Below are 17,236 nucleotides of genomic sequence, written 5' to 3'. Positions count from 1 at the left end.
GTGCTGTATGGGAGAACGGGTGGTGTCGGTTCATGCACACAAGTTTATCTGCCCCTTCCAGTGCTGTATGGGAGAACGGGTGGTGTCGGTTCATGCACACAAGTTTATCTGCCCCTTCCAGTGCTGTATGGGAGAACGGGTGGTGTCGGTTCATGCACACAAGTTTATCTGCCCCTTCCAGTGCTGTATGGGTGAAAGGGTATTCACCCAGATATTCACCCAGATATTCCTCTGCCACCTTCTAATAAATGAAATGCAGTGGTACCTCGGGCTAAGTACTCAATTCATTCCAGAGGTCTGTTCTTAACCTGAAACTGTTCTTAACCTGAAGCACCACTTTAGCTAATAGGGCCTCCTCCTGCTGCTGCGCCGGCAGAGCCAGATTTCTGCTCTCATCCTGAAGCAAAGTTCTTAACCCGAGGTATTATTTCTGGGTTTGGGGAGTCTGTAACCTGAAGCGTATGTAACCTGAGGTACCACTGTATGGTAGGTCAACAGGAATGCTCAAAGGCTTCCTCCCCATTTAGGGATCTTTTATTAAATTTGGGTGATTACTGTGGGCTAAAGTTTAGAAAATATAGAGCTCTCACAGCACTAGAAAATGATAGATATTCTAAGTTCCGCTGATGCTATATTTTGTTCCTGGAAGACTCTGCACTCTGAGAAGGGGAGTGGGAGGGTTTTCTTGTGGTTGTGTCTCTGCTTATCAATAAAATAAATTTTAGTTCCAATGTAGGAGGAGCGGTACGTAGTTTCTCATTAACCCATAGCCTCTTCTATCCTATTTAAGCAGCAAGTGTTCACACATTTCCCTCATTCTCCACCAAGAGAAGCAGCTGCCACCTACTAGAAAACTTTCTGTCTGAATACCACGAATACCGGTAAGTCTTGGAGATTTACTGGGCATGAGTGGAGAGAGATAACTTTAGAATTTGGGGCATAAGGGAGAGAGTACTTTTTGTGGACCTGCAATCTAACTACCTCTTTATAATTATAAAGGTTATAATTATAAACTCTAAGGTTTTTATTTCAGCAATAACAGTACAAGTTAAATGAAGTTCCTTTTAATAATCCAACAACCAGTCTACTAAAACAGACCATGTATTCTAGCAAAAAATCTTGAATCTAAAAATGGCATTAATGCATATTCAAGGAGAATCTCTCTCTGCACAGCTGAAGAAAAATCCCAGGGGGTTCCAGGGGGTGCTTCTTTGTGGAGCTGTAGTCTAACTACTTCTTTATAATTATTGAGTGCCAATGATATTGCATGTGTGATATTGCATATTGCTCAAGCGCCATACAGTGTACCCTAAACCTCCACCACGGCTGCAGCCACGAGCGAAGGATCCCAGTGACTCCACTGCAGCTGTGAGCAGAGGATCCCGCCGCCATACATACGGTGTGCACAGATGGATGGTACATAGCAGCGCACACGTGGTACGTAGTGGCACGTGCGCATGCGCTGACGAGCGGTTTGCCCCGCCACCCTACCCTGGGTGCCTGTTCTTCTTCCTTTGCCACTGGCTTCCCAAAGGCTTTAGGGATTGGTATCTCTGGTATAACTTATATTAGATACATCCATCCCTACCTCCAGATCTCTTTCAGAATGCAGTCCTATACAAACTGAATGTTTCTTGAATAGCAAGGTGTACGGCTTATCTCAATGCTTTGTTATAATTTATTTCATAAAGTGGTTTTGCACTGTGTGGAAATGTATCTTCTTTTGCCTATCACTGACTCTGCTGTCAGGCTATTTTAATAGGACCTCTTGAGCTCTAGAGTTATGGCACCAGAAGAGGGAGAGAGGAATAGCCACTTCTTTAGTGTCACACATAATCTTATAAACTTCTATTATGCCCCTCTTTTTATATTCCTGAATCAAAAACACCCAAATGGTGGAGTTTAGTGGCTGATCAGACCACCAGCCCTCCTTGTGCAGAGTGAGGAAGAGACACAAGAACACAGGGTGTATACCTCACTCTAAGGTTTTTATTTAAGCAATAACAGTACAGGTTAAATGAAGTTCCTTTTAATAATATAACAACCATTCTACTAAAACAAACCACGTACTCCAGCAGCTGAGTTTGAATTTAAAAATGACATTCATGCGTATTCAAGAACACTTTCCTCTGCTGAGCTGTAGCAAGATCCCAAGGTGTTCCAGGGACTCACCCAGTGCTCCTTTGGAGAATTGAAGACATGGTAGAGACGGTCGTAGCTTTAAGAAATATGATTTATACACATATTTAAACCTTCAGTCTGCATGGAGAGGGTGCAGATCTCACAGCATGGAAATCCCAAGCACGGATGCTCATCTAGTCTTAACAATCTGCACCTCCTGGACACGTTGGTGTTAGAAGGAACAAATCAGACGCCACAAGAAAATACGAGGGGGAATAAAGAATTGGGGGATCTCTTCTCTTCCCCCACAGCCCCCATAGATGTGTCCTTCCATCCTCTCCTAGCTCTGAAGCTCAACAGTCTGGCACTATAATACTATTGCTGTAGAGCATTAACTACCGAGGTTGAGGGTAGGCAAGTAAGTTTATCTGCCCCTTCCAGTGCTTTTATGGGAGAACGGGTGGTGTTGGTTCATGCACACAATGAGATAAGCAGCTTCAGATCTGAATTTTGCCCCTCTTTCCAAGATATTCTGAGTGGTTAGGCAGTCTCTTCCGAGCACAGCTGAGATAGGAAATTAATTAGAACAGCAGTTACCACTGTGAAGAATTAATATTAAAAATATTGTAAAAAAGGGAGTAGGGAGGAGGAAGGTTATCATTATAAGACAATATAAATTTAGGAAATGCGTAATAAAGAATCAAAACGGAGGATTGTCAGAAGAGCTGAGGGAAGTCCAAAAAAGAATGTATTTGTGAAAAAATGTGTGTTATGTTCTTATAATTTTGTATTGTAAAATTAATAAAATATTATAAAAAACAAACAAACCAAAATCCACTGGCTCAGCCTCTCCATTTAATGGGGCTTGAGTACTGAAGGCCCACACTCTCATATGTTCTGAACAAGGGAGAGGTGCAAAGAGCTACTCTTTGTGAGCAAGCACTGCAGTGATGGATGTCGGTGTTTTTGCCACACTGAGCCTTCAAAAAAGCATTGATTTCCAGCAAAATCTGGATCTTTCATTTCCTAAACAGCCCTAAAATCTCAAGGCAAACTACTTTTAAAACTGGCCAGCCTGTCAAAAACAATTTATATTCCTTAGAAGGGGTGGGTGGGCCTCCTATCAAATGGAGAGAGAAATGATAGAGAAATATGTCTTCACAAGGAGAAGGTGTTTGCTTCGTCTTTATAGCACCTCACAATTAATTAGTAATCATTTACCTTTGGAATTATATTTGGCACTGGCAGGTATATTGTGTTAAAGCATTGAGACAGTTTTCCAAGACGTCAGCAAATTCTGTTAATTATTTCATTTTCATAAATAATAAAATAAGTAAATAGAGTAAATAAATGATCAATTTGTGAAATCTTCTGATCTAACTGAATACATTGCTTTCTTTTCCTAGAATCAAGCACCATGCCAGAGATAGTCCCTAAGAACAAAGCCCCAGGGGTTGATTTCTGTGGGGTAGATGAATATTACTACATTGTCCGCTCAGACCTGGGCTGCTACATGCGGTCCACCAATTTCCACGAGGGCAAAGACCTCGAAGTGTTTAGCCTGCACAGTTCCTGCCAGGGAGGAGATCACTACTTAGCCCATGAGGATGACCTATTCTACATCATCAAAGGAGACAACTATCGCCGTGTCAGCAACATGAATGGAGACTTAGGTTCTGTAGTATACAGCCTCCATCCCAACTGCCGCGGAGGGGACCATTACCTCTCAGCCTTTGGATCCTTCTATATCATTTTCCAGAAAAGAGGTGTTTACCGTCGGGTCAGTAATATGCATGGAGATACAGATGCAGTTGAATACAGACTTCACCCAACTTGCAAGAATGGTCTCTATTACTGGGGCATCAAGAATTACTATTACTTTGTAAAACCCCATGATGAATGGGGGGTCCAGTACTATAGATGCACCAACTTCCACGGAAATGTGGATTTTGAAACATTCTCCTTCCATAGTGATGTTGTGAACATGCTCCCTGGAGGAATGGCTATTACCTATGGTCCAGCTTATGGTAGATGGGAACCTATCAAGACCATCTCCAATGAGTCCAGCACTCCCATTGTATGGAATAAGAAGATCACCAAGAAAGTGGGATACAACAAGCAGAAGATGACCAGTGTGGAGCACAACTGGAAGGTTTCCATGACTGCCACATATCAGTCAGGTGCGCTCACTGAAGCCATTGCCAAGTATCAGTTCTCTCTCACTGCTGAGTATGGTGGGAAGAGTGTCAACACAGAGCAGGAAAACTGGAATGAAGCCACTGAGATCGAAGAAGCTATTAGTGTAACCGTGCAGCCGAATGGGAAGATGTACATATGGCAGTTTCAGATGGGCTTGGGCAAGGAAGCGGTCTTGTTCTGCCGTGATATGAAATTTAAGGATAATTCTACTCCACCTACAGATATTCCTTTACCACCTTCTCATAAGTGAAATATGTTAGACTGAAAGGCACCCTTAAACGCTTCCTCTCTATTATAAAATCTGATTGATTACTATGATTGATTACTATTGATTACTATATTTAGAAAATATAGAGCTCTCCTGAGCTAAGGGAGAATTCGCTGAGCATAGCTGTCAACCTTTCCCATATTCCTAATAGGATTCCTCACTAGAAAAGGGAAACGTTGGCAGCTATGTCGCTGAGTGGTATATAGAGATGCAAAAGCTAAAGACCAAGTGAGATTAATGATTATTAGACATATTATATACATCTTGATAGGCTACATAGATATACTTGTCCAAGTTTATGCAAAACTCCTTAGGCTACAGCTAGAAAAGCATTTCCTAGTTCAGGGGTCAGCAACCTTTTTCAGCCTAGGGCCGGTCCACCGTCCCTCAGACCATGTGTGGGCCGGGCTACATTGGGGGGGGGGGTGAATGAATTCCTATGCCCCAGAAATAACCCAGAGATGCATTTTAAATAAAAGGACACATTCTAAAAACACGCTGATTCCCGGACCGTCCGCCGGCCGGATTGAGAAGGCGATAGGGCCAGATCCGGCCCCCGGGCCTTAGTTTGCCTACCCCTGTCCTAGTTGTGCACAATGCAGGTGACCCAGGCTGAATGACTTCCGGATGAGCTACTATTTATAAGCTATAAATCCCTTTGCTAAATTTGTTCCTTCATTTTGCTTTGTATTTGCTGAACTCTGCAACCTGTCCCACTGTTGTTATACAAATCAAATAAAATGAAGAATCAATCGTTTAAAAATGTGTTCCGTGCACTTTTCATACTTGTGTACAAAATGATTTTCAACATATATTTCCCAGAAGACACAAATACCTTCTTCCTTTTCCAGAAGATTTGAGGGTTGGTCTAGGGCAGAGGAGGGTCCAGGGGCCTGATCCAGGCCCCCCTTAGCAACTTTTTATGTCCCCTTCCCAACCCAAGATTCCACTGATTCGGCGGCAGCAAAACAAATCTAAAGATCAGACACAGTGTTCAGGTGGTCAGAGAGATTTATGCATGTGTCCTGTGTTCACAGGTGTGAGGGTAAGGTGACCACAGCCACATTGGGTCACTCACCAATGACATGCTGGTCCTGGAAGGATGCCTAAGGTGAATGTGCCCTTATTGCTAAAAGCAATAGCTCTCTTAACCCTGCCCCCTCGCTGTCCTAGAGGCACAAGAAGGAACATTTCTCTTTACTCTGGTTGCCATTTGATTACTAGCCCTAATTCAAATGCTGGTTTTGCCTCATGTGGTTCAGAATCTCAGTACCTCAAGGACCTCCCCTTCCCATATCAATCTACCTGAGCTCTGCAGTGATCACGTGAAGCCCTTGTCTGTGTGCCCCCTCCAACAGAGGTGCTGAGGGGGGCAGCAAGAGAGGAGGCCTTGCCAGTGGTAGCCCCTGGTTGTGTAGTGCTCTCCCTCATCAGGCTTGCCCATCGCTGATGTTATTAGCTTTTGAATGCCAGGCACATACAGTGGTGCCCCGCAAGACGAACGCCTCGCAAGACGGAAAACCCGCTAGACGAAAGAGGTCCTGGACCTCTTCTGAAGGCGGGCGGGTGGCAAAAGTCTTTGCTCCCCCCTGCCTGCCTTCCCAGGGGCTTTTCAAATCGCCCTGGACAGCAGAGAAGTCCTCCGCTGTCCCGGGGCGATTTTAAAATGCCGCCCGCCAGCATTTTAAGATCGCCCCGGACAGCGGAGAAGCCCTCCGCTGTCCCGCGGTTTTTTAAAATGCTGGTGGTGGGAAGAAAAGCCCTTGTCCCCCCCCCCCCCAGCCTTCAGAAGAGGTCGGGGGACAGACTGTCCCCGGACCTGGTCTGAAGTCGGTTTCCATAGGAACTCATTGATTTTCAATGCATTCCTATGGGAAACCGTGCTTCGCAAGACGAAAAACTCGCAAGAAGAAAAAACTTGTGGAACGAATTAATTTCGTCTTGCGAGGCACCACTGTACATTTTTCTCCAGGCTTCTGATTCTTTGAATGGATGCAATCTTTATGCATTCCTTTTATTTATTTATTTTAAGAAAAAATATCCCACTTTCCACATCATAGGTCTCCGGTTGTCTTTAACAATAAAATGTACCATATACACAATTTAAAACATCACTTTAACTTCCAAAATTTAAAACCTCAAGAATTTAACATATCTCTCTCAGAAAAGAAAAAACCACCAGCAGTGAGCGACAGCGCAACAGCACTTTCTCAACCTCACATTGGGCCTGCCCTCAATTAAATATAGTGTGACCACCTCAAGGTACACCAGTTACACGAATTTCTACAATTTACCTCAGATTATCTAGTGGGGGACATGTATGAGGTAAAAATGATTTAGAGTCTCAGGCAGGAGTTGCTCAAACAAACAAGAAAAGTTTTATTAAACAAAGGAAGTTTATGGCACAAAGTGGGTCGGGAAACGAGTTCTTTCAGGTAGAAATTAACTTACCGTATTTACTTTACACTTTAGGCACAAGCCTTCTTAAACTTCAGTTACTAAACATCAGTTGGTTCACTTCAGGTAGATAAATATTCAGGTTTCCAGAAGAGATGGCAAAATGTTCAAATCAGTTTCTGTCACTTAGATCAGTGTTTCCCAACCTTGTGCCTCCAGCTGTTTTTGAACTACAACTCCCGTCATCCCTGACTAGCAAGACCAGTGGCAAGGGATGATGGGAATTGTAGTCCAAAAACAGCTGGAGGCACAAGGTTGGGAAACACTGACTTAGATAATACAGTGACCGCGCCCCACAACAACTGGCTATCTCTGAGGTATTCTGGATGTAAAGTATTCAGGGATTTGTACACGAGTACAGTGGTGCCTCGCAAGACGAAAAGAATCCGTTCCGCGATTCTCTTCGTCTAGCGGTTTTTTCGTCTTGCGAAGTAACCCCATTAGCGGCTTGGCGGATTAGCGTTATTAGCGATTTAGCGGCTTAGCGGCTATTAAAGGCTTAGCGGCTAAGCTGTTAAAAGGCTATTAACAGCTTAGCGGCTTAGAAAAAGGGGGGGAGCGGAAAAAAATAAATGGCAAGACCCGCAAGACATTTTCGTCTTGCGAAGCAAGCCCATAGGGAAATTCGTCTTGCGAAGCGCCTCCAAAACGGAAAACCCTTTCGTCTAGCGGGTTTTCCGTCTTGCGAGGCATTCGTCTTGCGGGGCACCACTGTGCAAGAACCTTGAGTATAACAACTCTGAACCAAGCCCGTGGCTGATGCAAAGTCGGTGGAGGTCTTTTAACAGTGACACCATGTGTTCATGGTGTTTGTGGTGGTCATCATGTTTCACGGCCTGAGACATTTTGGCATCTGTGGTGTGCCTCAGAATAGCAGCCCCCCCATTTCCACCAGGGAAGAATGGGTGAAGGAGGATGTACATCAGGGACAAGGGAGGAAGAATATTGACCCCTGCTGCCTCAGTACATCCTGCCGCCTGAGGCAGTCACCTCACCTTGCCTCATGGGTGGAACAGCTCTGTTCTCTTCTTTGTGTTCCTCTTTCAGGTGGGGAAGGATAGATTTCCTTATTGCATTGCCAGTAGATGAACACTTTGACTTTTTACGTATTTTAAAATTGCATTTGGTTGATATTTAAGGTGTTTTTCAATTACCGTATTTTTCGCTCTATAGGACGCACCCGATCATAGGACGCACCTTGTTTTAGTGGGGGAGAACAAGAAAAAAAATCTCCCCTCTCTGCTCAGCACCCCTTCAGCGAAGCGGCAGGAGAAATGGAGCCCCTTCCATTTCTCGTCCCGCTTGTCTGAAGGGGCGCTGCGCAGCTCTCCCTCTCTGCTGAAGCCAGGAGAGTCTTGCTTTCCCAGCTTCACCAAAAGGAACCCGAAGCCTTTGGAGCGCAGCACGAGGTCCTGCTGCGCTCCAAAGGCTTCAGGTGCCTATCCCTGAAGCCTGGAGAGTGAGAGGGGTCGGTGCGCACCGACCCCTCTCGATCTCCAGGCTTCAGCTAAAGCAACGCGTAGCCTCCGGAGCGGGGAGGAAGCACTCCCTCTGCACTTTGGAGGCTTCGCGTTGCTATCGCTGAAGCCAAGGAGCCTGTATTTGTTCCATATGATGCTCACACATTTCCCCTTAATTTTTGGAGGGGGGAAAGTGTGTCTTATAGAGCGAAAAATACGGTACTGTCTCCCGGGGCCAAAATGTGATGCAAAATTAGAAAGCACATCAGGATTTGTACTTATTAAATAATAATGAGGTTAATGGAAATCAACATACATACATGGCCCCTGATTAACCTTTGTTGTTGCTGTTGTTTGCTGTTGTTTAGTCATTTAGTCGTGTCCGACTGTTTGTGATCCCATGGACCAGAGCATGCCAGGCACTCCTGTCTTCCACTGCCTCCGCAGTTTGGTCAAACTCATGCTGCTGGCAATTTTTGTTTGCAATTTGGTCTCTGGTTGCTCTGCCCCTTCGAAATCCAGCTTGCACTTCTGGGAGTTCTCGGTCCACATACTGCTTAAGCCTGCCTTGTAGAATTTTAAGTATAACCTTGCTAGCATGTGAAAGGAGTGCAATTGTGTGGTAGTTGGAGCATTCTTTGGCCCTTCTTTGTGATTGCGATGTAGACTGATCTTCTCCAATCCTCTGGCCACTGCTAAGTTTTCCAAATTTGCTGGCATATTGAGTGTAGCACCTTAACAGCACCATCTTTTAAAATTTTAAATAGTTCAGCTGGAATATTATCACTTCCACTGGCCTTGTTATTAGCAGTGCTTTCTAAGGCCCATTTGACTTCACTCTCCAGGATGTCTGGCTCAAGGTCAGCAACCACACTACCTGGGGTGTACGAGACATCCATATCTTTCTGGTATAATTCCTCTGTGCATTCTTGCCACCTCTTCTTGATGTCTTCTGCTTCTGTTAGGTCCTTACCACTTTTGTCCTTCCTTTCATATCTCCAATTTTCTTGAACAGATCTCTGGTTCTTCCCATTCTGTTGTTTTCCTCTATTTCTTTGCATTGCTCGATTAAGAAGGCCTTCTTGTCTCTCCTTGCTATTTTTTGGAAATCTGCATTCAATTTCCTGTATCTTTCACTATCTCTCTCGCATTTTGCTTGCCTTCTCTCCCCCGCTATTTGTAAGGCCTCGTTGGACAGCCACTTTGCTTTCTTGCATTTCCTTTCCATTGGGATGGTTTTTGTTGCTGCCTCCTGTATAATGTTACGAGCCTCCATCCATAGTTCTTCAGGCACTCTGTCCACCAAATCTAAATCCTTAAACCTGTTCCTCACTTCCACTGTGTATTCATAAGGGATTTGGTTTAGATTGTATCTTACCGGCCCAGTGGTTTTTCCTACTTTCTTCAGTTTAAGCTTGAATTTTGCTATAAGAAGCTGATGATCTGAGCCACAGTCAGCTCCGGGTCTTGTTTTTGCTGACTGTATAGAGCTTCTCCATCTTTGGCTGCAGAGAATATAATCAATCTGATTTCGATGCTACCCATCTGGGGATGTCCATGTGTAGAGTCGTCTCTTGTGTTGTTGGAAAAGAATGTTTGTGATGACTAGCTTGTTCTCTTGGCAGAACTCTATTAACCTTTGCCCTGCTTCGTTTTGAACTCCAAGGCCAAACTTGCCAGTTGTTCCTTTTATCTCTTGATTCCCTACTTTAGCATTCCAAACCCCTATAATGAGAAGAAAATCCTTCTTTGGTGTCATTTCTATAACGTGTTGTAAGTCTTCATAGAATTGGTCAATTTCAGTTTCTTCAGCACCAGTAGTTGGTGCATAAACTTGGATTACTGTGATGTTAAAAGGCCTGCCTTGGATTCGTATCGAGATCATTCTATCATTTTTGAGATTGCATTCCAGTACAGCTTTCATCACTCTTTTGTTGACTATGAAGGCCACTCCATTTCTTTTATGGGATTCTTGCCCACAGTAGTAGATATGATGGTCATCCGAGCTGAATTCGCCCATTCCCATCCATTTTAGTTCACTGATGCCCAGGATGTCAATATTTATTCTTGCCATCTCATTTTTGACCACATCCAACTTACCAAGGTTCATGGTTCTTACATTCCAGGTTCCTATGCAATATTTTTCTTTACAGCATTGAACTTTCCTTTCGCTTCCAGGCATATCCACAACTGAGCGATCTTTCGGCTTTGGCCCAGCTGCTTCATCAGCTCTGAATCTACTTGTACTTGTCCGCTCTTCCTCATTAGCATGTTGGACGCCTTCTGACCTGAGGGGCTCATCTTCCAGCGTCATAACTTTTATATGCCTGTTGTCTTTGTCCATGGAGTTTTCTTGGCAGGGATACTGGAGTGGCTTGCCGGTTCCTCCTCCAGGTGGATCACGTTTTGTCAAAACTCTCTACTATGACCTGTCCTTCTTGGGTGGCCCTGCACGGCATAGCTCATAGCTTCTCTGAGTTATTCAATCTCCTTCGTCACGGCAAGGCAGTGATCCATGACGGGGCTGATTTACCTTAGGAAACAAATTTTCCTTTGTGCCTCAGACAAAGCTAACTTACAGAGTTGGGGCTCTTCTGGGACAATTAAAGCTTAGATCAAAACTACCATAATGGCCCGAATATAAGCCATACTTTTTTTTCCAAATTCAGACTGTGAAAAGTGCAGCATATATTTGGAACTGAGCCCTGTATGCCTGCCTCCCGGCACTCCCGGCACTACCTCCCCATGCCGGAGCCAGCCACCCCCTCCCCCATTCAGGGTGGTAGTGCAAAAACCACTCACAGCTTCAGAACTTATTTATCAACCAAACATTCAAGCTCAAGACACATGGCAGGTGAGAAGGGAAGTGGGAGGGTTGTCTTGTGGTTGTTGTCTCTGTTCATTATCTGAAAAAAATCAATAAAGCATGTACTTTGGTTCCAATGTAAGTGGAGCAGTGTGTAGTTTCTCATTAACCCTTGGGCCTCTTCTATCCTATATAAACAGCAACTGTTCACACATTTCCCACATTCTCCAAAAAGAGAAGCAGCTGCCACCTATTACAAACTTTCTGTGTGAATACCATGGAAACCGGTAAGTCTTGGAGGGTTACTGGGCAGGAGCAGAGAGAGACTACTTTAGAATTTGGGGCACAAGGGAAGGGTTGCTTCTTTGTTGACATGTAGTCTAACTTTATAATTATTGAGTGCCAATGATACTCTCTGTGTGATATGGAAGTTATGTGGGGCTTTCCAAAGGCTTTAGGGAGTGGTATCTCTGGTCCCTCCAGAAATCAGAATTCCTTTCTTTACTCACTCTCCACTAAATGTATTGAAACACCTTGCAGGGAGAGATCATGATGTGATCCAGAGGCAGAATTCTCATTTCTACCATTCTGAACTCATTTGCAACATCTTGGGTTTGGAAGTGGGGCGTGGGTATCTGGGAGAATGCTCTCCATTTCAGTGGGTTGGCTCAAAGGAACCAGATGTGACTGGAAGGGGCTTCTGGGTAGAGCAACAGAGAAGCTTGAGCTTCCTAAAACATTCATTCTGTAAATAGTCTATAAAGTTTATCTTATATTACGAACATCCATCCTGACCTCCAGATCACTTTCAGAATGGAATCCTATACAAACTAAGCGTTGCTAAGTTCTCGAACAGAAATGAGTAGGGCTGCATAAAGTCACCAGCAGACACTGGCTAGCTCAATGCTTTGTGATCATGACTTTCATAAAGGAGTTTTTCACACTGTCTGACAGCTGAGTTAATTCCCCCCTCCCCTCACTCCCTACTCCAAGTGCAAATGTTAGTTTATAAATGTGGTAACTCCTGAGGATCTGAATGTATAATATTCAGTGTTTGAGTTAAAAGTTGTCAATCAACTAGTGGGATCATGTGATCTAATTACTGTACCCCATGCTTATATATATCTGAACAGTGACGCTTTTGCTGCGTGTGTGGAGGGTACATTTTATGGTTCAAAAAGATTTTTGATTATGTTTCCTTTTACGGCTTTGGTTTCTTGGGTAAGGGGGTTTAAGAATGTGCTGAGCGTTTTGACGGTGCTTTTTTTTTTATTAAAAAAATAAGAAACTATTTTTACCATTGGGAGATGAAATAAAGGACACCTATTTTATTTTAAGTTTAGGAGTTTTGCATTGTATGAAAAGTATGTTCTTTTGCCTATCACTGACGCTGCTGTCAGGCTATTTTAATAGGACCTCCTTGAGCTCAACAGTTATGGCAGAAGAAGTGGGAGAGAGAAATAGCCACTTCTTTAATGCCATGCACAATCTTCTATTATGCCCCTCTTTTTATATTCCTGAATCAAAAACACCCAAAAGGTGGAGTTGAGTGGCTGATCAGACCACCAGCCCTAGTTTGGGGGAGGGGATTGTGCGGAGTGAGAAAGAGACCCAAGAAAATGAGATTCATGCACACACACTCTCTGCTGAGCTGGAGCAAGATCCCAGGGGGTTCCAGATATTCACCCAGGGGCTGTGCTCCCTTGGAGAATTGAATACATAGTAGGGACTGTTTTAGCTTTAAGAAATATGATTTATACACATATTTAAACCTTCAGTCCACATGGAGGGAGTACAGATCTTACAGCATGGCAATCCCAAGCAGGGATCATCATCTGGTATTAACCTCCTGAAGAACCATGAACAACATTGGTGTTAGAGGGAACAAATTAGATGCCACAAGAAAATCCACGGGGGAATAAAGAACTGGGAAATCTCTTCTCTCCCCTCCCCCGCCAACCACAATAGATGTGCACTGTCCTCTTCTCCTAGCTCTGAACCTCAACAGTCTGGCACTACAGTACTATTGCATTAACTACCAAGGTTGAGAGTAGGCAAGTAAGTTTATCTGCCCCTTCCAGGCTGAATGGGAGAAAGGATGGTGTTGGTTTATGCACACTATGAGAAAAAAACAGGTCCAGATCTGAATTTTGTTCCTCTTTCCAAGCTATTCTGAGGTATTAGGCAGTTTCTTCCCATCACAGCTGAGACAGGAAATTAATTAGAACAGCAGTCACCAACATAGCACTTATGGGTGCCTGAGTGACCTCGTATGGTGCCCACAAAAGATCTCAGTAAATATCCCCTCAAAATCCACTGTCTCAGCCTCTCCTTAAGCTTGACCACATTTAATGCTGGCTTGAGTATTGAACGCCCACTCTCTCATATGTTCTGAACAAGGGAGAGGTGCAAAGAGCTTCTCTTTGTGAGCAAGCACAGCAGTGATGGATACAGGTGTTTTAGCCACACTGAGCCTTCAAACAAGCATTGATTTTCAGCAAAATCTTGGTCTTTTGTTTCTCAAACAGCCATACCCTAAAGTCACTGGGCAAACTGCTTTTAAAACTGATCAGCCTGTCAAACGCAATATTATATTCCTTGGAAGGGGTGGGTGGGTCTCCTATCAAATGAAGAGAGAAATAGATAGAAAATATATCTTGACAAGCAGAAGATTTTTGAAACAAAAAAAATTCCTTCCAGTAGCACCTTAAAGACCAACTAAGTTAGTTAAGTTAGTTAGTTAAGGTGCTACTGGAAGGAATTTTTTTTGTTTTGACTATGGCAGACCAACACGGCTACCTATCTGTAAGAAGATTTTTGGTTCGTCTTTCAAAGCATCTCACAATTAATTAGTAATCATTTACCTTTGGAATTATATTTGGCTCTGGCAGGTATATTGTGTTAAAGCATTGAGACTGTTTTCCAAGACGTCAGCAAATTCTGTTAATTATTTCATTGTCATAAATAATAAAATAAGTAAATAGAGTAAATAATCATTTTGTGAAATCTTCTGATCTAACTGAATACACTGCTTTCTTTTCCTAGAATCAAGCACCATGCCAGAGATAGTCCCTAAGAACAAAGCCCCAGGGGTTGATTTCTGTGGGGTAGATGAATATTACTACATTGTCCGCTCAGATCTGGGCTGCTACATGAGGTCCACCAATTTCCACAGGGGCAAAGACCTCGAAGTGTTTAGCCTGCACAGTTCCTGCATGGGAGGAGATCACTACTTAGCCCATCAGGACGGCCTATTCTACATCATCAAAGGAGACAACTATCGCCGTGTCAGCAACATGGATAAAGACCTAGATGCTGTAGTATACAGCCTCCATCCCAACTGCCGCGGAGGGGACCATTACCTCTCAGCCTCTAGATACTTCTATATCATTTTCCAGAAAAGAGGTGTTTACCGTATGGTCACTAATATGAATGAAGATAAAGATGCAGTTGAATACACACTTCACCCTGCTTGCAAGGATGGTCTCTATTACTGGGGCGTCAGAAAATACTATTACTTTGTAAAACCTGTTGATGAATGGGGCATCCAGTACTATAAAAGCACCAACTTCCATGAAAATCTGAATGCTGAAACATTTTCCTTCCATAGTGATGTAGTGAATATGCTCCCTGGAGGAATGGCTATTACCTATGGTCCAGCTTATGGTAGATGGGAACCTATCAAGACCATCTCCAACGACTCTAGCACTCCCATTGTATGGAATAAGAAGATCACCAAGAAAGTGGGATACAACAAGCAGAAGATGACCAGTGTGGAGCACAACTGGAAGGTTTCCATGACTGCCACATATCAGTCGGGTGTGCTCACTGAAGCCATTGCCAAGTATCAGTTCTCTCTCACTGCTGAGTATGGTGGGAAGAGTGTCAACACAGAGCAGGAAAACTGGAATGAAGCCACTGAGATCGAAGAAGCTATTAGTGTAACCGTGCAGCCCAATGAGAAGATGTACATATGGCAGTTTGAGATGGGCTTGGGCAAGGAAACGGTCTTATTCTGCCGTGATATGAAATTTACGAGTGATTCTACTCCACCTACAGATATTCCTTTGCCACCTTCCAATAAGTGATAAGAAAGTGTTAGGCCAAAAGGCACCCTCTCTATTATAAAATTTGATTGATTACTATGGGCTAATATTTAGACAATATAGCGCTTTCATGAGTTCAGAGGGAGTTAGATGAGTAGTATATAGAGATGCATAAACTGAGATTAATGATTTCTAGACATATTATATACTCTCATATAGACATACTAATCTCACTAGGCTACAGCTAGAAATGCATGTCCTAGTTTGTGCACGATGCAGGTGACCCAAGCTGAATGCCTTCTAGATACTATTTCCTTGTGCCTATGAATCCCTTTGCCAAATTTGTGCCTTCATTTTGCTTTGTACCTGCTGAACTTCTAATCTTGTCCCACTGTTGTTATACAAATCAAATAAAATGAAGAATCAAAGGTTTAAAAATATGTGCAATGCGTGTTTCACACTTGTGACAAAATGATTTACAACATATATAGTTTATAGTTTAGTTTATTATTTCTACCCTGCCCATTTGGCCGGGTTTCCCCAGCCACTCTGGGTGGCTCTCAACAGCACATTAAAAACAGAATAAGACTTCAAACATTAAAAACTTCCCTAAGCAGGGCTGCCTTCAGATGTCTTCTAAAGGATGGATAGTTGTTTATTTCCTTGACATCTGATGGAAGGGCATTCCAAAGGGCGGGTGCCACTACCGAGAAGGCCTTCTGCCTGGTTCCCTGGAACTTCACTTCTCACAGTGAGGGAACTGCCAGAAGGCTTTGGCGCTGGACCTCAGTGTCTGGGCTGAACAATGAGGGTGGAGACACTCCTTCAGGTATACTGGGCTGAGACTGCTTAGTGCATTAAAGATCAGCACCAACACTTTGAATTATGCTCGAAAACATATTGGGAGCCAATGTAGGTCTTTCAAGACCGGTGTTATATCGTCTCAGCGGCCGCTCCCAGTCACCAGTCTGGCTGCTGCATTCTGGATTAGTTGCAGTTTCTGGGTCACCTTCAAGGAAATAAACAACTATTTGCCTTTTTGAAGACATCTGAAAGCAGTCCTGTTTAGAGAAATTTTAAATGTTTGATTTTTTGTGTGCTTTTAATATTCTGTTGGGGGCCAGCCAGAGTGGCTGGGGAAACCCAGCCAGATGGGTGGGGTATAAATAAATAATAACTCTAACCATTGGCCATGTTGGCTGAGGGAGTTAGTATACAACTAAATCTGGAGGGCCACGTGTTTTAAGCATGCTGCTGGCCTGGAAAAGAATTGTGAGAGTAAGGTTCCTTCAGGAAGTCGGCTTGGAGGAGCAAGGAGTCAAGTGCTGTGGCCAGAGCAGAGAGAAGGAAACCGCAGAAGCCCAAAGGTTGATCGTGATAAAGGCCTTTTGTCAAAAACCACATCAAACATTTATGCAAATACAAGGAAGAACATAGAAGTCTTTGTACTGTGTTTGAGTTGAAGGCTGGGTTTCTTTGGAAACAGAGCAGAGATTTCTGTAGAAGAAGACATTTCAATAAAGCCGGTCAATCATAGGTAATAAAACAGGAGTGCACTTTTGTGTGTGTTTTTAAAGGCCCGGAACCATTGACTCAGAAAGCACAATCCAATGGCCCCTACATTTGTTGTTGCTGCTCCTATTTTCAGACGTTTCTCCCTAGTAAAACGCTGTTCCCATTGTTACTGTTTGTCACTGGGAGCACTTTCCTGATAGCTGGAGGTGCCAACATTTTACTCCTTCTTTAGCCTCTTTGGAAAATTCACCTCCTGTACATCCACTCAGAAGAAAGATCCATGAAGTTCAATGGTACATACCCCTTGTCTACGATAGCAGGCTAATTTTTCCAGTGGCTAATGGATGCTTCTTGACTACGCCTT

At 43.6% G+C, this 17,236-nt stretch overlaps 2 protein-coding genes across 2 annotated transcripts; both read left to right on the top strand.

Moving 5' to 3' along the window:
- The first annotated feature begins 730 nt into the window (after positions 1 to 730).
- Positions 731 to 5,351, top strand: LOC144325066 (uncharacterized). The gene is made up of 2 exons (XM_077916964.1): positions 731 to 881; positions 3,528 to 5,351. Exon 2 carries the CDS (start codon positions 3,539 to 3,541, stop codon positions 4,568 to 4,570), a length of 1,032 nt encoding a protein of 343 aa, XP_077773090.1. The 5' UTR covers positions 731 to 881; positions 3,528 to 3,538; the 3' UTR covers positions 4,571 to 5,351.
- Positions 5,352 to 11,473: 6,122 nt separating this feature from the next.
- Positions 11,474 to 15,735, top strand: LOC144325065 (uncharacterized). The gene is made up of 2 exons (XM_077916960.1): positions 11,474 to 11,598; positions 14,357 to 15,735. Exons 1-2 carry the CDS (start codon positions 11,589 to 11,591, stop codon positions 15,397 to 15,399), a joined length of 1,053 nt encoding a protein of 350 aa, XP_077773086.1. The 5' UTR covers positions 11,474 to 11,588; the 3' UTR covers positions 15,400 to 15,735.
- Positions 15,736 to 17,236: the final 1,501 nt, after the last annotated feature.

The sequence above is a fragment of the Podarcis muralis genome, chromosome 13, assembly GCF_964188315.1.
Source record: "Podarcis muralis chromosome 13, rPodMur119.hap1.1, whole genome shotgun sequence".
Lineage (NCBI taxonomy): Eukaryota > Metazoa > Chordata > Lepidosauria > Squamata > Lacertidae > Podarcis > Podarcis muralis.
The sequence above is the reverse complement of the archived record's forward strand: the minus strand, read 5'-3'. Positions and strand labels throughout refer to the sequence as shown.